Source organism: Salvelinus fontinalis, chromosome 35 (assembly GCF_029448725.1).
Source record: "Salvelinus fontinalis isolate EN_2023a chromosome 35, ASM2944872v1, whole genome shotgun sequence".
In the NCBI taxonomy this organism is placed as follows: domain Eukaryota; kingdom Metazoa; phylum Chordata; class Actinopteri; order Salmoniformes; family Salmonidae; genus Salvelinus; species Salvelinus fontinalis.
In genome coordinates this window covers 39,138,077-39,163,076 of record NC_074699.1, presented here as the reverse complement: position 1 = coordinate 39,163,076, position 25,000 = coordinate 39,138,077, and the positions used below count along the sequence as shown (strand labels likewise).

The 25,000-nt window shown below is 48.4% G+C and overlaps 1 protein-coding gene across 1 annotated transcript in view; it reads left to right on the top strand.

Moving 5' to 3' along the window:
* Positions 1-25,000, top strand: part of LOC129834841 (multiple epidermal growth factor-like domains protein 11) — a 355,101-nt gene that overhangs the window by 203,630 nt on the left and 126,471 nt on the right. Inside the window, exons 6-10 of the mRNA XM_055900156.1 lie at positions 1,950-2,196; positions 5,002-5,122; positions 7,303-7,439; positions 15,172-15,384; positions 20,172-20,346. Of these exons, the coding sequence (XP_055756131.1) occupies positions 1,950-2,196; positions 5,002-5,122; positions 7,303-7,439; positions 15,172-15,384; positions 20,172-20,346 (893 nt within the window). The remainder of the gene's footprint in view (positions 1-1,949; positions 2,197-5,001; positions 5,123-7,302; positions 7,440-15,171; positions 15,385-20,171; positions 20,347-25,000) is intronic.

Here is a 25,000-nt window from a genome sequence, read left to right as displayed (position 1 = left end):
TCCTGGTCTCTGTAATTAGTCTGCTGCCTGTCCTGGTCTCTGTAATTAGTCTGCTGCCTGTCCTGGCCTCTGTAATTAGTCTGCTGCCTGTCCTGGTCCCTGTAATTAGTCTGCTGAGTTCAGCTCTTCTCTCTTCTGCTTCTCTGTTGAATAATAGAAGTGGTGTGATGATAAAAACTTTTACAGAGGTGGGAGGTAACGAGAGAGAGAGAGAGACAGAGAGAGAGAGAGACAGAGAGAGAGAGAGAGACAGAGAGAGAGACACAGAGAGAGAGAGAAGAGAGAGAGACACAGAGAGAGAGAAGAGAGAGAGAGACACACACACAGAGAGAGAGAAGAGAGAGACAGAGAGAGAGACACAGAGAGAGAGACACAGAGAGAGAGACACAGAGAGAGAGAGAGAGAGAGAGACAGAGAGAGATAGAGAGAGAGAGAAGAGAGAGAAGAGAGAGACAGAGAGAGAGGGAAGAGAGAGAGACACAGAGAGAGAGAGAAGAGAGAGACAGAGAGAGAGAGACACAGAGAGATAGAGAGAGAGAGAAGAGAGAGAAGAGAGAGAGAGAGAGAGATACAGGGGTAGTCACTGGCAGAGCATGACGCAATATGTGTGTGAGAGCGAGAGAGAGAGAGAGAAAGACAGAGAAAAGAGGGAGAGACGGACGCAAGAGAGAGACAAGGTAATTTATGGTCCTGTCTCGTCACTGCTCTGTCCCCCACTCCGCTCAATATCAATGAAACATTTAACACTAGCAGTTAGACTCCCCCTTGACACTCGCTTGCTGGGAAATAAAGTTGTTCAACTTTACAAGTCTCTCAGACTGTCTCTGTCTGGTTCAACAACCACTTCCAGGGTCTCCTCTGATCTTCAGTTGAGACGCATTCCAAATGGCACCCTGTTCCCTTTATAGTGCACTACTTTTGACCAGAGCCCTATGGGTAGTAGTGCACTACTTTTGACCAGAGCCCTATGGGTAGTAGTGCACTACTTTTGACCAGAGCCCTATGGGTAGTAGTGCACTACTTTTGACCAGAGCCCTATGGGTAGTAGTGCACTACTTTTGACCAGAGCCCTATGGGTAGTAGTGCACTACTTTTGACCAGAGCCCTATGGGTAGTAGTGCACTACTTTTGACCAGAGCCCTATGGGTAGTAGTGCACTACTTTTGACCAGAGCCCTATGGGTAGTAGTGCACTACTTTTGACCAGAGCCCTATGGGTAGTAGTGCACTACTTTTGACCAGAGCCCTATGGGTAGTAGTGCACTACTTTTGACCAGAGCCCTATGGGTAGTAGTGCACTACTTTTGACCAGAGCCCTATGGGTAGTAGTGCACTAAATATGAAATAGGGTGCCATTTGGGAAGCAGCAATCAGTTTCTTCAGTTGGTTTCTTTGTCAGCAGGACTCAAATGCAGGTCTGCGTTTGGGGTCGCTACAGTCAGGTTGTGTTTGTGCTGAACGCTGGCGCTCCAGCATCGATTAAGAACGACTGAGGAAGAAACCAGGCCCCAATGTGGTGACATCACACTACACTTTAAAGTCAATTTCCAGGATGTTTGTGGATATAGTTTCTCTGGACAAAACTCAGCTGATGCTAATTTAATCTGACTTGGTCCAAATAGGATGGAATTTGAAGGAGAAATCCAAATCCAGACTATTTGACTAAACACGGCCTTTAACATAGCAGAAGTGTGTGTGTTCTCTCTGTCTGTTCCAGGGTGCTGTCTGAATATTAGAGTAAATTAGTCTCTTTAGAAACAGGGAAACATCACAGAGAAGCTTAGCTGGCCAGTCAACATGGATGAAGAGATGTCATGTTTGATGTTTTGTGTTCCCCCCTCTCTCTCTGTCTGTCTCTATCTCTCTCTCTCTGTCTGTCTCTATCTCTCTCTCTTTCTACAGGTTGTCATGTTTAATGTTTTGTGTTCCCCTCTCTCTCTCTCTCTCCAGGTTGTCAAGCTGAATTCTGGGGCCCCCACTGCACTAACCGGTGCCAGTGTCAGAACCGGGCCCAGTGTAACCCCATCACGGGGGCGTGTGTGTGTACGGACGGGTACCAGGGCTGGCGCTGCGAGGAGCTGTGCGAGACGGGGCTCTATGGGAAGGGATGCCAGCTAGAGTGCCAGTGTCTCAACGGGGCCACCTGTCATCACGAGACCGGAGAGTGCCTCTGTGCACCGGGATACGCCGGGGCTATGTGAGTGTCTTCAGTCACCTCATCAGTCTATGACCCTATGACTATCATGACACCTACTGTTTCCTGGTTATGGTATAGGGGTTTGTTCTCAGGGGCTCCAGGTGATGTAGGAGATTGTTTTAAGTTGATGGGATGACCCATCTGTTTAGCGGGGCATTGTGAGTGTCTGTTTCCCTTACTGTCAACTGGTTATCTTATCTACTGTTCTCCTCTGGTCCAGGGTGAGCGATGAATCTGAAAGTGTATATGCTGTATAACATCGGTAGTCAAAGTGACAACTATATATACAGTAGCAGTCTGTTTGGATACACCTACTCATTCAAGGGCTTTTCTTAATTTTGACTATTTTCTACATTGTAGAATAATAGTGAAGACATCAACACTATGAAATAACACATATGGAATCATGTAGTAACCAAAAAAGTGTAAAACAAATCAAAATATATTTTCATATTTAAAATTCTTTAAAGTAGCCACCCTTTGCCTTGATGACAGCTTTGCACACTCTTGGCTATTCTCTCAACCAGCTTCATGAGGAATGCTTTTCCAACAGTCTTGAAGGAGTTCCCACATATGCTGAGCACTTGTTGGCTGCTTTTTCTTTCAATCTGCATTCCAATTCATCCCTAACCATCTCAATTTGGTTGCGGTCGTGTGATTGTGGAGGCCAGGTCATCTGATGCAGCGCTCCATCACTCTCATTCGTCAAATAGCCCTTACACAGCCTGGGGGTGTGTTTTGGGTCATTGCCATGTTGAAAAACAAATGATAGTCCGACTAAGCCCAAACCAGATGGGATGGAGTATCACTGCAGAATGCTGTGGTAGCCATTCTGATTAAGTGTGAATTGTAAATAAACCACCAACAGTGTCACCAGCAAAGCACCCCCACACCATCACACCTCCTCCTCCATGCTTCACGGTGGGAACCACACATGCGGAGATCATCCGTTCACCCACACCGCGTCTCACAGACACGGCTGTTGGAACCAAAAATCTCAAATTTGGACTCATCAGACCAAAGGACAGATTTCCACCAGTCTAATGTCCATTGCTCGTGTTTTTTGGCCCAAGCAAGTCTCTTCTTCTTATTGGCTTTAGTAGTGGATTCTTTGCAGCAATTTGACCATGAAGGCCTGACTCACACAGTCTCCTCTGAACGTTGAGATATGTCTGTTACTTGAACTCTGTGAAGCATTTTTTGGGGGGCTGCAATCTGAGGTGCAGTTAACTCTACTGAGCTTATCCTCTGCAGCAGAGGTAACTCTGGGTCTTCCTTTCCTGTGGCGGTCCTCATGCGAGCCAGTTTCATCATAGAGCTTGATGGTTTTTGTGACTGCACTTGAAGAAACCTTCAACGTTCTTGAAATGTTCCATATTGACTGACCTTCATGTCTTAAAGTAATGATGGAGTGTCGTTTCTCTTTGCTTATTTGAGCTGTTCTTGCCATAATATGGACTTGGCCTTTTACCAAATAAGGCTATCTTCTGTATACCACCCCTACCTTGTCACAACACAACTGATTGGCTCATTCGCATTAAGAAGGAAATAAATTCCACAAATTAACTTTTTACAGGGCACACTTGCTAATTGAAATGCATTCCAGGTGACTACCTCATGGAGCTGGTTGAGAGAATACCAAGATTGTGCAAAGCAAGCTGTCATCAAGGCAAAGGGTGGCTACTTTGAAGAATCTCGAGTATAATTTGATTTGTTTAACACTTTTTTTGGTTACCACATGATTCCATGTGTTATTTCATAGTTTTGATGTCTTCACTGTTATTCTACAATGTAGAAAATAGTAAAAATAAAGAAAAACCCTTGAATGAGTAGGTGTGTCCAAACTTATGACTGGTACTGTATATATAACTACACACATATATGTATAACAACTGTACATACATGTAACAGCAGCCTGATGAACAAGAGGCCAGAGAGGGAGAATACGTGACAACACTGTATATATAACAACTATACATGTATATAACAATGGTAGACAGTGGAGTTGGGTAAGACACATACAGATCAGACACCAGGCTATGTGTGGGTTCTTCAGTACATTACACAGTTCAGATCAGACACCAGGCTATATGTGGGTTCTTCAGTACATTACACAGTTCAGATCAGACACCAGGCTATATGTGGGTGCGTCAATACATTACACAGTTCAGATCAGACACCAGGCTATATGTGGGTGCGTCAATACATTACACAGTTCAGATCAGACACCAGGCTATATGTGGGTGCGTCAATACATTACACAGTTCAGATCAGACACCAGGCTATATGTGGGTGCGTCAATACATTACACAGTTCAGATCAGACACCAGGCTATATGTGGGTGCGTCAATACATTACACAGTTCAGATCAGACACCAGGCTATATGTGGGTATTTCAATACATTACACAGTTCAGATCAGACACCAGGCTATATGTGGGTGCTTCAATACATTACACAGTTCAGATCAGACACCAGGCTATATGTGGGTGCGTCAATACATTACACAGTTCAGATCAGACACCAGGCTATGTGTGGGTGTGTCATTACATTACACAGTTCAGATCAGACACCAGGCTATGTGTGGGTGCGTCAATACATTACACAGTTCAGATCAGACACCAGGCTATATGTGGGTGCGTCAATACATTACACAGTTCAGATCAGACACCAGGCTATGTGTGGGTATTTCAATACATTACACAGTTCAGATCAGACACCAGGCTATGTGTGGGTGCGTCAATACATTACACAGTTTAGGTGGGTCTCATGATGTCTCCACTGGTCTCTTCCTGTGTCCCTTCAGCTGTGGTGAGCGGTGTCCCTCTGGTAGTCATGGCGCCCAGTGCGAGCTGCGTTGCCCGTGTCAGAACGGTGGAACGTGCCATCACGTCACGGGGGACTGCTCCTGCCCCGCTGGATGGATGGTACGACCCAGACACCACACACCATTACACCATTACACCATTACACCATTACACCATTACATTACACCATTACACCATTACACCATTACACCATTACAGTACACCATTACACCATTACACCATTCCATTACACCATTACACCATTACATCATTACACCACACACCATTACACCATTACACCATTACACCATTACATTACACTCATTTTCTACAGCTTTATTCACAGTCCACATCCTTCTCCCAGACAGCTGAATTCACAAAATAACCTTCTGAATCTACAGATGTAGCCTAATACTGAGAGTGTTTCCACTAACTCTCTGAATCTATAAAACATTAGTGTACTTACTGTCAAACCCCAACATGTACCACAGACTAACAGTCTACTGTGGTGGTGTTCTCAGATGTACCACAGACTAACAGTCTCCTGTGGTGGTGTTCTCAGATGTACCACAGACTAACAGTCTCCTGTGGTGGTGTTCTCAGATGTACCACAGACTAACAGTCTACTGTGGTGGTGTTCTCAGATGTACCACAGACTAACAGTCTACTGTGGTAGTGTTCTCAGAAACCCCAACATGTACCACAGACTAACAGTCTACTGTGGTAGTGTTCTCAGAAACCCCAACATGTACCACAGACTAACAGTCTACTGTGGTAGTGTTCTCAGAAACCCCAACATGTACCACAGACTAACAGTCTACTGTGGTAGTGTTCTCAGATGTACCACAGACTAACAGTCTCCTGTGGTGGTGTTATCAGAAACCCCAACATGTACCACAGACTAACAGTCTACTGTGGTAGTGTTCTCAGATGTACCACAGACTAACAGTCTCCTGTGGTGGTGTTATCAGATGTACCACAGACTAACAGTCTACTGTGGTGGTGTTCTCAGATGTACCACAGACTAACAGTCTACTGTGGTGGTGTTCTCAGATGTACCACAGACTAACAGTCTACTGTGGTGGTGTTCTCAGAAACCCCAACATGTACCACAGACTAACAGTCTACTGTGGTGGTGTTCTCAGAAACCCCAACATGTACCACAGACTAACAGTCTCCTGTGGTGGTGTTATCAGATGTACCACAGACTAACAGTCTACTGTGGTGGTGTTCTCAGATGTACCACAGACTAACAGTCTACTGTGGTGGTGTTCTCAGATGTACCACAGACTAACAGTCTACTGTGGTGGTGTTCTCAGATGTACCACAGACTAACAGTCTACTGTGGTGGTGTTCTCAGATGTACCACAGACTAACAGTCTACTGTGGTAGTGTTCTCAGATGTACCACAGACTAACAGTCTACTGTGGTAGTGTTCTCAGAAACCACAACATGTACCCCAGACTAACAGTCTCCTGTGGTGGTGTTATCAGAAACCCCAACATGTACCACAGACTAACAGTCTACTGTGGTGGTGTTCTCAGATGTACCACAGACTAACAGTCTCCTGTGGTGGTGTTATCAGATGTACCACAGACTAACAGTCTCCTGTGGTGGTGTTATCAGATGTACCACAGACTAACAGTCTCCTGTGGTAGTGTTCTCAGATGTACCACAGACTAACAGTCTCCTGTGGTGGTGTTCTCAGATGTACCACAGACTAACAGTCTACTGTGGTGGTGTTCTCAGATGTACCACAGACTAACAGTCTACTGTGGTGGTGTTCTCAGATGTACCACAGACTAACAGTCTCCTGTGGTGGTGTTCTCAGATGTACCACAGACTAACAGTCTCCTGTGGTGGTGTTCTCAGATGTACCACAGACTAACAGTCTCCTGTGGTAGTGTTATCAGATGTACCACAGACTAACAGTCTCCTGTGGTGGTGTTCTCAGATGTACCACAGACTAACAGTCTACTGTGGTGGTGTTCTCAGATGTACCACAGACTAACAATCTACTGTGGTGGTGTTCTCAGATGTACCACAGACTAACAGTCTCCTTTGGTAGTGTTCTTTCTGATGATATTATCAGGAATGTTATAATGGTTTTTCATAATGATTTTCCAACTGCTGCATGGTGAGAGACACCTTTGGCTAGTTTACCTTGCATTTCTTCTGACTCCTTGTTTGTGTGTGTGTGTGTGTGTGTGTGTGTGTGTGTGTGTGTGTGTGTGTGTGTGTGTGTGTGTGTGTGTGTGTGTGTGTGTGTGTGTGTGTGTGTGTGTGTGCGTGGTCCTCAGGGCTCGGTGTGTGCCCAGCCGTGCCAGTTTGGCACCTACGGCATCAACTGCAGCCAGGAGTGCCCCTGCCGGAACAGAGGTCTGTGTGACCACATCAGTGGGCAGTGCCAATGCACCGCCGGCTACAGCGGAGAGAGGTAGGGCACTGGGCAACTTCCCCTCAAGAAGTAGGACACTTCATCACAATGTGTGTTTAGCAGTATAGCTTCCACGCCCCTACCTGGGCTCCAACCAGGGACCCTCTGCACACATCAACAACTGACACCCTCGAAGCATCGTTACCCATCACTCCACAAAAGCAGCAAGGGGAACAACTACTTCAAGGTCTCAGAGCGAGTGACGTCACCGATTGAAAGTCTATTAGCGCGCACCCCGCTAACTAGCTAGAGAGGGGGGGGGGGGGGGGGGGGGGGGGGAGAGAGAGAGAGAGAGAGAGAGAGAGAGAGAGAGAATGCACCTCCAGCTACAGAGGAGAGAGGTAGGGCACTGTGCTTGGCATAGGAAACATAGTCAAATAGGACACTTCATCACTATGTGTGGCCACCCTGAATGGAAGCTTTCACTGTGTAGGCCCACATGTGAAGACTTTGGATTGGCGTTCCATTTAGTTCAACTTCTATTTTCCACACATGAATGTAGAGATATCAACTTGATTTCAAGTGTTTGTCTGGAAATGTCCTCAAGTATTAGCAGGTTCCAAGGTTCCTTTTTATTAGTCAACTCATTTCTTCACCTCTCTTTCTTTCTTTCTTTCTGCCTCTCTCTTTCTCTGTCTATGCAAATGCCTCCTCATCTCTATCCATCTCTCAGCTCTCTCTCTCTGGCAGACAGATTTATTATCTCTGCTCGACACATTGTCCAGAGGAATACCTCTCCTCCAACCTGTCACACACACACACACACACACACGCATACACACACATACACACACACACACACACACACACACACACACACACACTCCCTCTCTCTGCCCTCTCTCCTTTTCTCCCCCCACTCTCTCTCTCTCTTTATATTAAATCTGGCCAAATTACAACCATTCTTTAGACCACAGACAGGTGTATTAGCCTGCGAGGAATCATTTCAGATAGACTTCTCTCGCCATCCCTCCCTCTCTCCTTCCACCTCCCTCCCTCCCTCTCTCCTTCCACCTCCCTCCCTCCCTCTCTCCTTCCACCTCCCTCCCTCCCTCTCTCCTTCCACCTCCCTCCCTCCCTCTCTCCTTCCACCTCCCTCCCTCCCTCTCTCCTTCCACCTCCCTCCCTCCCTCTCTCCTTCCACCTCCCTCCCTCCCTCTCTCCTTCCACCTCCCTCCCTCCCTCCCTCTCTCCTTCCATCTCCCTCCCTCTCTCCTTCCACCTCCCTCCCTCCCTCTCTCCTTCCATCTCCCTCCCTCCCTCTCTCCTTCCACCTCCCTCCCTCCCTCTCTCCTTCCACCTCCCTCCCTCCCTCTCTCCTTCCATCTCCCTCCCTCCCTCTCTCCTTCCATCTCCCTCCCTCCCTCTCTCCTTCCACCTCCCTCCCTCTCTCCTTCCACCTCCCTCCCTCCCTCTCTCCTTCCACCTCCCTCCCTCCCTCTCTCCTTCCATCTCCCTCCCTCTCTCCTTCCACCTCCCTCCCTCTCTCCTTCCACCTCCCTCCCTCTCTCCTTCCACCTCCCTCCCTCCCTCTCTCCTTCCATCTCCCTCCCTCCCTCCCTCCCTCTCTCCTTCCACCTCCCTCCCTCCCTCTCTCCTTCCACCTCCCTCCCTCCCTCTCTCCTTCCACCTCCCTCTCTCCCTCTCTCCTTCCACCTCCCTCCCTCCCTCTCTCCTTCCACCTCCCTCCCTCCCTCTCTCCTTCCATCTCCCTCCCTCTCTCCTTCCATCTCCCTCCCTCTCTCCTTCCATCTCCCTCCCTCTCTCCTTCCACCTCCCTCCCTCCCTCTCTCCTTCCATCTCCCTCCCTCTCTCCTTCCATCTCCCTCCCTCTCTCCTTCCATCTCCCTCCCTCTCTCCTTCCACCTCCCTCCCTCCCTCCCTCCCTCTCTCCTTCCATCTCCCTCCCTCTCTCCTTCCACCTCCCTCCCTCTCTCCTTCCACCTCCCTCCCTCCCTCTCTCCTTCCACCTCCCTCCCTCCCTCTCTCCTTCCACCTCCCTCCCTCCCTCTCTCCTTCCACCTCCCTCCCTCCCTCTCTCCTTCCATCTCCCTCCCTCTCTCCTTCCACCTCCCTCCCTCCCTCTCTCCTTCCACCTCCCTCCCTCCCTCTCTCCTTCCACCTCCCTCCCTCCCTCTCTCCTTCCATCTCCCTCCCTCCCTCTCTCCTTCCATCTCCCTCCCTCTCTCCTTCCACCTCCCTCCCTCTCTCCTTCCATCTCCCTCCCTCCCTCTCTCCTTCCATCTCCCTCCCTCTCTCCTTCCACCTCCCTCCCTCTCTCCTTCCACCTCCCTCCCTCCCTCTCTCCTTCCACCTCCCTCCCTCCCTCTCTCCTTCCATCTCCCTCCCTCCCTCTCTCCTTCCACCTCCCTCCCTCTCTCCTTCCACCTCCCTCCCTCCCTCTCTCCTTCCACCTCCCTCCTTCTCCTCTCTCCCTTAGTGTCTACTACCCCCTCCCTCTCTCCTTCCACCTCCCTCCCTCCCTCTCTCCTTCCACCTCCCTCCCTCCCTCTCTCCTTCCACCTCCCTCCCTCCCTCTCTCCTTCCACCTCCCTCCCTCCCTCTCTCCTTCCCCCTACTCCCTCCCTCCCTCTCCTTCCATCTCCACCTCCCTCCCTCCCTCTCTCCTTCCATCTCCCTCCCTCCCTCTATTCCAATGCGTTGCTAGATGAGGACCATGGGAAGTCTCTGTGTTATAACCATGATACCCAACCAGACGGATTATTTAATTGAGCGATTCGTCTCAGTTTTAATGGCTGTGTTATAGACGTGTTATAATCACGCCAGAGGATTGTATATTTAACTTTGGCTACGACCCAAATGGCAACCTATTCTTTATGTAGTGCACTACCCTTGACCGGGCAAAAGTAGGGCACTATATAGGGAATATGATGTCGTTTTGGGACGCAGGCCAAGTAAAATACTGGGGAGGTGTACTTCATGTTCCTCCCACCTCCCCCTCATCATTACTGTTCTGTACGTAGAGAGAGTCAACCCCCCTCATCATTACTGTTCTGTACGTAGAGAGAGTCAACCCCCCTCATCATTACTGTTCTGTACGTAGAGAGAGTCAACCCCCCTCATAATTACTGTTCTGTACGTAGAGAGAGTCAACCCCCCTCATCATTACTGTTCTGTACGTAGAGAGAATCAACCCCCCTCATCATTACTGTTCTGTACGTAGAGAGAGTCAACCCCCCTCATCATTACTATTCTGTACGTAGAGAGAGTCAACCCCCCTCATCATTACTGTTCTGTACGTAGAGAGAATTAACCCCCCTCATCATTACTGTTCTGTACGTAGAGAGAATCAACCCCCCTCATCATTACTGTTCTGTACGTAGAGAGAGTCAACCCCCCTCGTCATTACTGTTCTGTACGTAGAGAGAGTCAACGCCCCTCATCATTACTGTTCTGTACGTAGAGAGAGTCAACCCCCCTCATCATTACTGTTCTGTACGTAGAGAGAGTCAACCCCCCTCATCATTACTGTTCTGTACGTAGAGAGAGTCAACCCCCCTCATCATTACTGTTCTGTACGTAGAGAGAGTCAACCCCCCTCATCATTACTGTTCTGTACGTAGAGAGAGTCAACCCCCCTCATCATTACTGTTCTGTACGTAGAGAGAGTCAACCCCCCTCATCATTACTGTTCTGTACGTAGAGAGAGTCAACCCCCCTCATCATTACTGTTCTGTACGTAGAGAGAGTCAACCCCCCTCATCATTACTGTTCTGTACGTAGAGAGAGTCAACCCCCCTCATCATTACTGTTATGTACGTAGAGAGAGTCAACCCCCCTCATCATTACTGTTCTGTACGTAGAGAGAGTCAACCCCCCTCATCATTACTGTTCTGTACGTAGAGAGAGTCAACCCCCCTCATCATTACTGTTCTGTACGTAGAGAGAGTCAACCCCCCTCGTCATTACTGTTCTGTACGTAGAGAGAGTCAACCCCCCTCGTCATTACTGTTATGTACGTAGAGAGAGTCAACCCCCCTCATCATTACTGTTCTGTACGTAGAGAGAGTCAACCCCCCTCATCATTACTGTTCTGTACGTAGAGAGAGTCAACCCCCCTCATCATTACTGTTCTGTACGTAGAGAGAGTCAACCCCCCTCATCATTACTGTTCTGTACGTAGAGAGAGTCAACCCCCCTCATCATTACTGTTCTGTACGTAGAGAGAGTCAACCCCCCTCGTCATTACTGTTCTGTACGTAGAGAGAGTCAACCCCCCTCATCATTACTGTTCTGTACGTAGAGAGAGTCAACCCCCCTCATCATTACTGTTCTGTACGTAGAGAGAGTCAACCCCCCTCATCATTACTGTTCTGTACGTAGAGAGAGTCAACCCCCCTCATCATTACTGTTCTGTACGTAGAGAGTCAACCCCCCTCATCATTACTGTTCTGTACGTAGAGAGAGTCAACCCCCCTCATCATTACTGTTCTGTACGTAGAGAGAGTCATCATCACTGCTGTGAGATGTTCAGAACAATTAATGGCTGAAGATTCACCTTGAGTACGATCATCCAGGACTCTGTCTAATGTCTGTCCTGTTGACCCTGGGGTAATGGTCTGTCTGTCTGTCTAATGTCTGTTCTGTTGACCCTGGGGTAATGGTCTGTCTGTCTGTCTAATGTCTGTTCTGTTGACCCTGGGGTAATGGTCTGTCTGTCTAATGTCTGTTCTGTTGACCCTGGGGTAATGGTCTGTCTGTCTAATGTCTGTTCTGTTGACCCTGGGGTAATGGTCTGTCTGTCTAATGTCTGTTCTGTTGACCCTGGGGTAATGGTCTGTCTGTCTAATGTCTGTCCTGTTGACCCTGGGGTAATGGTCTGTCTGTCTAATGTCTGTCCTGTTGACCCTGGGGTAATGGTCTGTCTGTCTGTCTAATGTCTGTTCTGTTGACCCTGGGGTAATGGTCTGTATGTCTGTCTAATGTCTGTCCTGTTGACCCTGGGGTAATGGTCTGTCTGTATGTCTGTCCTGGTTTCCCTGGGGTAATGGTGTACAGTAACAGGTGCATGAAGCTGGATAACATGGCTCCATTGGTGTACAGTAACAGGTGCATGAAGCTGGATAACATGGCTTCATTGGTGTACAGTAACAGGTGCATGAAGCTGGAGGACATGGCTCCATTGGTGTACAGTAACAGGTGCATGAAGCTGGAGAACATGGCTCCATTGGTGTACAGTAACAGGTGCATGAAGCTGGAGAACATGGGTCCATTGGTGTACAGTAACAGGTGCATGAAGCTGGAGGACATGGCTCCATTGGTGTACACTAACAGGTGCATGAAGCTGGAGGACATGGCTCCATTGGTGTACAGTAACAGGTGCATGAAGCTGGAGAACATGGCTCCATTGGTGTACAGTAACAGGTGCATGAAGCTGGATAACATGGCTCCATTGGTGTACAGTAACAGGTGCATGAAGCTGGAGGACATGGCTCCATTGGTGTACAGTAACAGGTGCATGAAGCTGGAGGACATGGCTCCATTGGTGTACAGTAACAGGTGCATGAAGCTGGAGGACATGGCTCCATTGGTGTACAGTAACAGGTGCATGAAGCTGGAGGACATGGCTCCATTGGTGTACAGTAACAGGTGCATGAAGCTGGAGGACATGGCTCCATTGGTGTACAGTAACAGGTGCATGAAGCTGGAGGACATGGCTCCATTGGTGTACAGTAACAGGTGCATGAAGCTGGAGAACATGGCTCCATTGGTGTACAGTAACAGGTGCATGAAGCTAGAGAACATGGCTCCATTGGTGTACAGTAACAGGTGCATGAAGCTGGTGAACAGACCGTTGGGGACTGGAATGGGATCAGCTCATTACTAGTATATCATGTTGGTGTGGAGATAATGAAGCTAACGTTGTAACCTGTAACCAGTGGAACAGATGGTTATGATAATATATGATGGTAATGTGCTGCAGGTAATGTGAGTTAGGGAGGTGGAACAGAGGCCAGATGGTCATGATAATGGATAGTGGTAATGTACTGCAGGTAATGTGAGTTAGGGAGGTGGAACAGAGGCCATATGGTTATGATAATGGATAGTGGTAATGTACTGCAGGTCCTGTGAGTTAGGGAGGTGGAACAGAGGCCAGATGGTCATGATAATGGATAGTGGTAATGTACTGCAGATAATGTGAGTTAGGGAGGTGGAACAGAGGCCAGATGGTCATGATAATGGATAGTGGTAATGTTTCATTCTATGTGATGTAATGAAAACTACACATGCCAGACTATTAACAACATGATGTCTCTCTCCTCTCACCCTCTCTGTCTCTCCCTACCCCTCTCTCTGTCTCTCTCACCCTCTCTGTCTCTCCCCACCCCTCTCTCTGTATCTCTCCTCTCTCTCACCCTCTCTCTGTCTCTCCCTACCCCTCTCTCTGTCTCTCTCACCCTCTCTGTCTCTCCCCACCCCTCTCTCTGTATCTCTCCTCTCTCTCACCCTCTCTCTGTCTCTCCCCACCCCTCTCTCTGTCTCTCTCCTCTCTCTCACTCCTCTCTCTCTCCCTACCCCTCTCTCTGTCTCTCTCCTCTCTCTCACCCTCTCGGTCTCTCCCCACCCCTCTCTCTGTATCTCTCCTCTCTCTCACCCTCTCTCTGTCTCTCCCCACCCCTCTCTCTGTCTCTCTCCTCTCACCCTCTCTGTCTCTCCCTACCCCTCTCTCTGTCTCTCTCCTCTCTCTCACCCTCTCTGTCTCTCCCTACCCCTCTCTCTGTCTCTCTCCTCTCTCTCACCCTCTCTGTCTCTCCCTACCCCTCTCTCTGTCTCTCTCCTCTCTCTCACCCTCTCTGTCTCTCCCTACCCCTCTCTCTGTCTCTCTCCTCTCTCTCTCCCTCTCTGTCTCTCCCTACCCCTCTCTCTGTCTCTCTCCTCTCTCTCACCCTCTCTGTCTCTCCCTACCCCTCTCTCTGTCTCTCTCCTCTCTCTCACCCTCTCTGTCTCTCCCTACCCCTCTCTCTGTCTCTCTCCTCTCTCTCACCCTCTCTGTCTCTCCCTACCCCTCTCTCTGTCTCTCTCACCCTCTCTTTCTCTCCCCACCCCTCTCTCTCTCTCTCTCTCTCCTCTCTCTCTCCCTACCCCTCTCTCTGTCTCTCTCCTCTCTCTCACCCTCTCGGTCTCTCCCTACCCCTCTCTCTGTCTCTCTCCTCTCTCTCACCCTCTCGGTCTCTCCCTACCCCTCTCTCTGTCTCTCTCACCCTCTCTGTCTCTCCCTACCCCTCTCTCTGTCTCTCTCCTCTCTCTCACCCTCTCTGTCTCTCCCTACCCCTCTCTCTGTCTCTCTCACCCTCTCTGTCTCTCGGTCTCTCCCTACCCCTCTCTCTCTCTCTCTCTCTCCTCTCTCTCTCTCTCTCTCCTCTCTCTCTCCCTACCCCTCTCTCTCTCTCTCTCTCCTCTCTCACCCTCTCGGTCTCTCCCTACCCCTCTCTCTGTCTCTCTCCTCTCTCACCCTCTCTGTCTCTCCCTACCCCTCTCTCTGTCTCTCTCATCTCTCTCTCCCTCTCGGTCTCTCCCTACCCCTCTCTCTGTCTCTCTCCTCTCTCTCACCCTCTCTTTCTCTCCCCACCCCTCTCTCGCTCTCCCTCTCTGTCTCTCTCTTTCTCTCTACTTTTATCTCCCTCCCTCCGTCTGTCTGTCCCCCCCCCTGTCTCTATCTCTCTCCCCCGTTCTTTCTTTCTCCCCCCCCCCCCCGTCTCTCTCTCTCCAGATGTCAGGAGGAGTGTCCGGGGGGGTCGTACGGCCCTCAGTGTGCACATAAGTGTGACTGTCAGAACAGAGCGAGGTGTTACCATGTCAACGGGGCCTGTCTGTGTGACGAGGGGTTCAAAGGTCCCAGCTGTCAGGACAGGTTCTGTCCCTCTGGACTGTATGGACTCATCTGTGATAAATACTGTCCCTGTAACGTCTCAAACACACTCAGGTACCGTCTATATGGACTCATATGTAATAAATACTGTCCCTGTAACGTCTCAAACACACTCAGGTACCGTCTATATGGACTCGTCTGTAATAAATACTGTCCCTGTAACGCCTCACACTCAGGTACCGTCTATATGGACTCATCTGTAATAAATACTGTCCCTGTAACGTCTCACACTCAGGTACCGTCTATATGGACTCATCTGTGATAAATACTGTCCCTGTAACGTCTCAAACACACTCAGGTACCGTCTATATGGACTCATCTGTAATAAATACTGTCCCTGTAACGTCTCACACTCAGGTACCGTCTATATGGACTCATCTGTGATAAATACTGTCCCTGTAACGTCTCAAACACACTCAGGTACCGTCTATATGGACTCATCTGTCATAAATACTGTCCCTGTAACGCCTCACACTCAGGTACCGTCTATTCTGAATAAGGCTGTTTTGAGAAAGTAGCATTTCTTCAAACAGTGGATGAGGAGGAGGAGGAGGAGGAGGAGGAGGAGGAGGAGGAGGAGGAGGAGGAGGAGGAGGAGGAGGAAAGTTGGTAGATTAAAAGCTTGTCTGCTGATCAATGATGAATATTTTATTTGACCTCTGTTTAACTAGGCAAGTCAGTTAAGAAAAAATCTTACTTACAATGACAGCCTACCGGGGAACAGTGGGTTAACTGCCTTGTTCAGGGGAACAGTGGGTTAACTGCCTTGTTCAGGGGAACAGTGGGTTAACTGCCTTGTTCAGGGGAACAGTGGGTTAACTGCCTTGTTCAGGGGGCAGAATGGCAGATTTGTACCTTGTCAGCTCTGGGATTCGATCTTGCAACTTTCCGGTTACTGGCCCAACGCTCTAACCACTAGACTACCTGCTGGTTACTGGCCCAACGCTCTAACCACTAGGCTACCTGCTGGTTACTGGCCCAACGCTCTAACCACTAGGCTACCTGCTGGTTACTGGCCCAACGCTCTAACCACTAGGCTACCTGCTGGTTACTGACCCAACGCTCTAACCACTAGGCTACCTGCTGGTTACTGGCACAACGCTCTAACCACTAGGCTACCTGCTGGTTACTAGTCCAAGGCTCTAACGACTAGGCTACCTGCTGGTTACTGGCCCAAGGCTCTAACCACTAGGCTACCTGCTGGTTACTAGTCCAAGGCTCTAACCACTAGGCTACCTGCTGGTTACTGGCCCAACGCTCTAACCACTAGGCTACCTGCTGGTTACTAGTCCAAGGCTCTAACCACTAGGCAACTGGCCCAACGCTCTAACCACTAGGCTACCTGCTGGTTACTGGCCCAACGCTCTAACCACTAGGCTACCTGCTGGTTACTGGCCCAACGCTCTAACCACTAGACTACCTGCTGGTTACTGGCCCAACGCTCTAACCACTAGGCTACCTGCTGGTTACTGGCCCAACGCTCTAACCACTAGGCTACCTGCTGGTTACTGGCCCAACGCTCTAACCACTAGGCTACCTGCTGGTTACTGGCCCAACGCTCTAACCACTAGGCTACCTTCTGGTTACTGGCCCAACGCTCTAACCACTAGGCTACCTGCTGGTTACTGGCCCAACGCTCTAACCACGAGGCTACCCGCTGGTTACTAGTCCAAGGCTCTAACCACTAGGCTACCTGCTGGTTACAGGCCCAATGCTCTAACCACTAGGCTACCTGCTGGTTACTGGCCCAACACTCTAACCATCTGCCGCTCCAATTATACATTGAGATCAATGTTTGTTTTTATCGTGTTTCATTACATACAGAATGGCTACGTGTTTAGCAGGGCGGTCGGCACTGTTTCATTACATACAGAATGGCTACGTGTTTAGCAGGGCGGTCGGCACTGTTTCATTACATACAGAATGGCTACGTGTTTAGCAGGGCGGTCGGCACTGTTTCATTACATACAGAATGGCTACGTGTTTAGCAGGGCGGTCGGCACTGTTTCATTACATACAGAATGGCTACGTGTTTAGCAGGGCGGTCGGCACTGTTTCATTACATACAGAATGGCTACGTGTTTAGCAGGGCGGTCGGCACTGTTTCATTACATACAGAATGGCTACGTGTTTAGCAGGGCGGTCGGCACTGTTTCATTACATACAGAATGGCTACGTGTTTAGCAGGGCGGTCGGCACTGTTTCATTACATACAGAATGGCTACGTGTTTAGCAGGGCGGTCGGCACTGTTTCATTACATACAGAATGGCTACGTGTTTAGCAGGGCGGTCGGCACTGTTTCATTACATACAGAATGGCTACGTGTTTAGCAGGGCGGTCGGCACTGTTTCATTACATACAGAATGGCTACGTGTTTAGCAGGGCGGTCGGCACTGTTTCATTACATACAGAATGGCTACGTGTTTAGCAGGGCGGTCGGCACTGTTTCATTACATACAGAATGGCTACGTGTTTAGCAGGGCGGTCGGCACTGTTTCATTACATACAGAATGGCTACGTGTTTAGCAGGGCGGTCGGCACTGTTAAACACAACCTATTTACCTACTAGTTTCCTTGAATGAACAGTTGTCTGATGGCCCAACACCAGTAACACATCTGCTCTCCAATAGATGGTTTCATGGCTGTGTTAACATAAACATACCTGAGGTGATTTTCATGGCTGTGTTAACATAAACATACCTGAGAGGATTTTCATGGCTGTGTTAACATAAACAGACCTGAGAGGATTTTCATGGCTGTGTTAACATAAACATACCTGAGAGGATTTTCATGGCTGTGTTAACATAAACATACCTGAGGGGATTTTCATGGCTGTGTTAACATAAACATACCTGAGGTGATTTTCATGGCTGTGTTAACATAAACATACCTGAGAGGATTTTCATGGCTGTGTTAACATAAACATACCTGAGAGGATTTTCATGGCTGTGTTAACATAAACATACCTGAGAGGATTTTCATGGCTGTGTTAACATAAACATACCTGAGAGGATTTTCATGGCTGTGTTAACATAAACATACCTGAGGTGATTTTCATGGCTGTGTTAACATAAACATACCTGAGGTGATTTTCATGGCTGTGTTAACATAAACATACCTGAGGTGATTTTCATGGCTGTGTTAACATAAACATACCTGAGGTGATTTTCATGGCTGTGTTAACATAAACATACCTGAGGTGATTTTCATGGCTGTGTTAACATAAACACACCTGAGAGGATTTTCATGGCTGTGTTAACATAAACATACCTGAGGTGATTTTCATGGCTGTGTTAACATAAACACACCTGAGAGGATTTTCATGGCTGTGTTAACATAAATGACCCTTGTGGTGTTGAGTTGCTCTGCTACACATTCAGCAGTCAGTCAGTACAGTCTCTAAGGACCTGAGGAGATGTCTCTAGTCTCTAAGGACCTGAGGAGATGTCTCTAGTCTCTAAGGACCTGAGGAGATGTCTCTATTCTACTCTACAGTCAGCCAGTACAGTCTCTAAGGACCTGAGGAGATGTCTCTATTCTACTCTACAGTCAGTCAGTACAGTCTCTAAGGACCTGAGGAGTTGTCTCTATTCTACTCTACAGTCAGCCAGTACAGTCTCTAAGGACCTGAGGAGTTGTCTCTATTCTACTCTACAGTCAGTCAGCCAGTACAGTCTCTAAGGACCTGAGGAGATGTCTCTATTCTACTCTACAGTCAGCCAGTACAGTCTCTAAGGACCTGAGGAGATGTCTCTATTCTACTCTACAGTCAGCCAGTACAGTCTCTAAGGACCTGAGGAGAGGTCTCTATTCTACTCTACAGTCAGCCAGTACAGTCTCTAAGGACCTGAGGAGAGGTCTCTATTCTACTCTACAGTCAGTCAGTACAGTCTCTAAGGACCTGAGGAGATGTCTCTATTCTACTCTACAGTAAGTCAGTACAGTCTCTAAGGACCTGAGGAGATGTCTCTAGTCTCTAAGGACCTGAGGAGATGTCTCTAGTCTCTAAGGACCTGAGGAGAGGTCTCTATTCTACTCTACAGTCAGCCAGTACAGTCTCTAAGGACCTGAGGAGATGTCTCTATTCTACTCTACAGTCAGTCAGTACAGTCTCTAAGGACCTGAGGAGATGTCTCTATTCTACTCTACACTGTTCTACTGTTCTTTGGCTGTATGTAGAAAGGGTTCTACATGGAACCAATAAGTGTTCTTCAAAGGGTTCTCCTATGGGGACAGCTGAAGAACCCTTGTAGGTTCTTGATAGAATCTTTTTTTCTAAGAGTGTATCAGCAGACAGACTATCATAAGCCTCCTCTCTTATCCTCTCCTCTCCTCTCCTCTCCTCTCCTCTCCTCTCCTCTCCTCTCTTATCTTCTCTTCTCTTCTCCTCTCTCCTCTCCTCTCTCCTCCCCTCGTCTCCCCTCGTCTCCCCTCGTCTCCCCTCGTCTCCCCTCGTCTCCTCTCGTCTCCTCTCGTGTCCTCTCGTCTCCTCTCGTCTCCTCTCGTCTCTCCTCCCCTCGTCTCCTCCTCTCTTCTCTCCTCTCCTCTCCTCTCATCCCCTCTCTTCTCTTCTCTCCTCTCCTCTCCTCTCCTCTCCTCTTCTCTCTTCTCCTCTCTTCTTCTCTCTCCTCCCCTCGTCTCCACCTCTCTCCTCTCCTCTCCTCTCCTCTCCTCTCCTCTCTTCTCTTCTCCTCTCTTCTCTTCTCTTCTCTTCTCTTCTCCTCTCTTCTCCTCTCCTCTCTGCTCCCCTCGTCTTCTCCTCTCCTCTCTTCTCCTCTCTTCTTCTCTGTTCTCTTCTCCTCTCTCCTCTTCTCTGTTCTCCTCTCATCTCCATTCCCAGCTGCCATCCGTTGTCGGGGGAGTGTGCGTGTGCGGCGGGGTGGGCGGGTCTGTTCTGCAACGAGACCTGTCCGTCAGGTTACTATGGCGAGGGATGTAAGGAGGCGTGTGTGTGTGCCAATGGAGCCGACTGTGAGGGCATCACCGGAACCTGCATCTGTGCCCCCGGGTACATGGTGAGTAGATGGTGCAGGACACACACCACACACTGTACCCACTATGCCCCTGTACCCACTATGGACACTGTACCCACTATGCCACTGTACCCACTATGCCCACTGTACCCACTATGCACACTGTACCCACTATGCACCTGTACCCACTATGCACCTGTACCAACTATGCACCTGTACCCACTATACACACTGTACCCACTATACACACTGTACCCACTATACACACTGTACCCACTATGCCACTGTACCCACTATGCACACTGTACCCACTATGCACACTGTACCCACTATACACACTGTACCCACTATACACACTGTACCCACTATACACACTGTACCCACTATGCACACTGTACCCACTATACACACTGTACCCACTATACACACTGTACCCACTATGCCACTGTACCCACTATACCCACTATGCCCCTGTACCCACTATGCCCACTGTACCCACTATGCCCACTGTACCCACTATACACACTGTACCCACTATACACACTGTACCCACTATACACACTGTACCCACTATGCCCCTGTACCCACTATGCCACTGTACCCACTATACACACTGTACCCACTATGCCCCTGTACCCACTATGCCACTGTACCCACTATACACACTGTACCCACTATGCCCCTGTACCCACTATGCCACTGTACCCACTATACACACTGTAACCACTATACACACTGTACCCACGATGCACGTTTTTATTAAACTTCTTAGGAAGCTTTAGTCCAGTAGTTGAAAGTCAAATGTGTCATTACTAATTGCTTAATGGGTTTGAACCGTTTTTGTGCGGGTCGTCAGAACAGAACTTCAGGTAAAACCCTGCCAAGCAGCAGACAGGCGGGTCGTCAGAACAGAACTTCAGGTAAAACCCTGCCAAGCAGCAGACAGGCGGGTCGTCAGAACAGAACTTCAGGTAAAACCCTGCCAAGCAGCAGACAGGCGGGTCGTCAGAACAGAACTTCAGGTTAAACCCTGCCAAACAGCAGACAGGCGGGTCGTCAGAACAGAACTTCAGGTCAAACCCTGCCAAGCAGCAGACAGGCGGGTCGTCAGAACAGAACTTCAGGTCAAACCCTGCCAAGCAGCAGACAGGCGGGTCGTGAGAACAGAACTTCAGGTAAAACCCTGCCAAGCAGCAGACAGGCGGGTCGTGAGAACAGAACTTCAGGTAAAACCCTGCCAAGCAGCAGACAGGCGGGTCGTCAGAACAGAACTTCAGGTAAAACCCTGCCAAGCAGCAGACAGGCGGGTCGTCAGAACAGAACTTCAGGTAAAACCCTGCCAAGCAGCAGACAGGCGGGTCGTCAGAACAGAACTTCAGGTAAAACCCTGCCAAGCAGCAGACAGGCGGGTCGTCAGAACAGAACTTCAGGTAAAACCCTGCCAAGCAGCAGACAGGCGGGTCGTCAGAACAGAACTTCAGGTAAAACCCTGCCAAGCAGCAGACAGGCGGGTCGTCAGAACAGAACTTCAGGTCAAACCCTGCCAAGCAGCAGACAGGCGGGTCGTCAGAACAGAACTTCAGGTCAAACCCTGCCAAGCAGCAGACAGGCGGGTCGTCAGAACAGAACTTCAGGTCAAACCCTGCCAAGCAGCAGACAGGCGGGTCGTCAGAACAGAACTTCAGGTAAAACCCTGCCAAGCAGCAGACAGGCGGGTCGTCAGAACAGAACTTCAGGTTAAACCCTGCCAAGCAGCAGACAGGCGGGTCGTCAGAACAGAACTTCAGGTAAAACCCTGCCAAGCAGCAGACAGGCGGGTCGTGAGAACAGAACTTCAGGTAAAACCCTGCCAAGCAGCAGACAGGCGGGTCGTCAGAACAGAACTTCAGGTAAAACCCTGCCAAGCAGCAGACAGGCGGGTCGTCAGAACAGAACTTCAGGTCAAACCCTGCCAAGCAGCAGACAGGCGGGTCGTCAGAACAGAACTTCAGGTCAAACCCTGCCAAGCAGCAGACAGGCGGGTCGTCAGAACAGAACTTCAGGTAAAACCCTGCCAAGCAGCAGACAGGCGGGTCGTCAGAACAGAACTTCAGGTTAAACCCTGGCAAGCAGCAGACAGGCGGGTCGTCAGAACAGAACTTCAGGTAATGGTAGCTTTGAGATGTACTGTAGATGTCACTGGAAGAGATGGTAGCTTTGAGATGTAGTGTAGATGTCACTGGAAGAGATGGTAGCTTTGAGATGAACTGTAGATGTCACTGGAAGAGATGGTAGCTTTGAGATGAACTGTAGATGTCAATGGAATAGATGGTAGCTTTGAGATGTACTGTAGATGTCAATGGAAGAGATGGTAGCTTTGAGATGTACTGTAGATGTCAATGGAAGAGATGGTAGCTTTGAGATGAACTGTAGATGTCACTGGAAGAGACGGTAGCTTTGAGATGAACTGTAGATGTCACTGGAAGAGACTGTAGCTTTGAGATGAACTGTAGATGTCACTGGAAGAGATGGTAGCTTTGAGATGTACTGTAGATGTCACTGGAAGAGATGGTAGCTTTGAGATGTACTGTAGATGTCACTGGAAGAGATGGTAGCTTTGAGATGAACTGTAGATGTCACTGGAAGAGATGGTAGCTTTGAGGTGTACTATAGATGTCAATGGAAGAGATGGTAGCTTTGAGATGTACTGTAGATGTCAATGGAAGAGATGGTAGCTTTGAGATGTTCTATAGATGTCAATGGAAGAGATGGTAGCTTTGAGGTGTACTATAGATGTCAATGGAAGAGATGGTAGCTTTGAGGTGTACTATAGATGTCAATGGAAGAGATGGTAGCTTTGAGGTGTACTATAGATGTCAATGGAAGAGATGGTAGCTTTGAGGTGTTCTGTAGATGTCAATGGAAGAGATGGTAGCTTTGAGGTGTACTATAGATGTCAATGGAAGAGATGGTAGCTTTAAGGTGTACTATAGATGTCAATGGAAGAGATGGTAGCTTTGAGGTGTACTATAGATGTCAATGGAAGAGATGGTAGCTTTGAGGTGTACTATAGATGTCAATGGAAGAGATGGTAGCTTTGAGGTGTTCTGTAGATGTCAATGGAAGAGATGGTAGCTTTGAGGTGTACTATAGATGTCAATGGAAGAGATGGTAGCTTTGAGGTGTACTATAGATGTCAATGGAAGAGATGGTAGCTTTGAGGTGTACTATAGATGTCAATGGAAGAGATTGTAGCTTTGAGGTGTTCTGTAGATGTCAATGGAAGAGATGGTAGCTTTGAGGTGTACTATAGATGTCAATGGAAGAGATGGTAGCTTTGAGGTGTACTATAGATGTCAATGGAAGAGATGGTAGCTTTGAGGTGTACTATAGATGTCAATGGAAGAGATGGTAGCTTTGAGATGTACTGTAGATGTCAATGGAAGAGATGGTAGCTTTGAGGTGTACTATAGATGTCACTGGAAGAGATGGTAGCTTTGAGGTGTACTGTAGATGTCACTGGAAGAGATGGTAGCTTTGAGGTGTACTATAGATGTCAATGGAAGAGATGGTAGCTTTGAGGTGTACTGTAGATGTCAATGGAAGAGATGGTAGCTTTGAGATGTTCTGTAGATGTCAATGGAAGAGATGGTAGCTTTGAGGTGTACTATAGATGTCAATGGAAGAGATGGTAGCTTTGAGATGTACTGTAGATGTCAATGGAAGAGATTGTAGCTTTGAGATGTACTGTAGATGTCAATGGAAGAGATGGTAGCTTTGAGATGTACTGTAGATGTCAATGGAAGAGATGGTAGCTTTGAGATGTACTGTAGATGTCACTGGAAGAGATGGTAGCTTTGAGATGTACTGTAGATGTCACTGGAAGAGATGGTAGCTTTGAGATGAACTGTAGATGTCACTGGAAGAGATGGTAGCTTTGAGGTGTACTATAGATGTCAATGGAAGAGATGGTAGCTTTGAGATGTACTGTAGATGTCAATGGAAGAGATGGTAGCTTTGAGATGTTCTATAGATGTCAATGGAAGGGATGGTAGCTTTGAGGTGTACTATAGATGTCAATGGAAGAGATGGTAGCTTTGAGGTGTACTATAGATGTCAATGGAAGAGATGGTAGCTTTGAGGTGTACTATAGATGTCAATGGAAGAGATGGTAGCTTTGAGGTGTTCTGTAGATGTCAATGGAAGAGATGGTAGCTTTGAGGTGTACTATAGATGTCAATGGAAGAGATGGTAGCTTTGAGGTGTACTATAGATGTCAATGGAAGAGATGGTAGCTTTGAGGTGTACTATAGATGTCAATGGAAGAGATGGTAGCTTTGAGGTGTACTATAGATGTCAATGGAAGAGATGGTAGCTTTGAGGTGTTCTGTAGATGTCAATGGAAGAGATGGTAGCTTTGAGGTGTACTATAGATGTCAATGGAAGAGATGGTAGCTTTGAGGTGTATTATAGATGTCAATGGAAGAGATGGTAGCTTTGAGGTGTACTATAGATGTCAATGGAAGAGATGGTAGCTTTGAGGTGTTCTGTAGATGTCAATGGAAGAGATGGTAGCTTTGAGGTGTACTATAGATGTCAATGGAAGAGATTGTAGCTTTGAGGTGTACTATAGATGTCAATGGAAGAGATGGTAGCTTTGAGGTGTACTATAGATGTCAATGGAAGAGATGGTAGCTTTGAGATGTACTGTAGATGT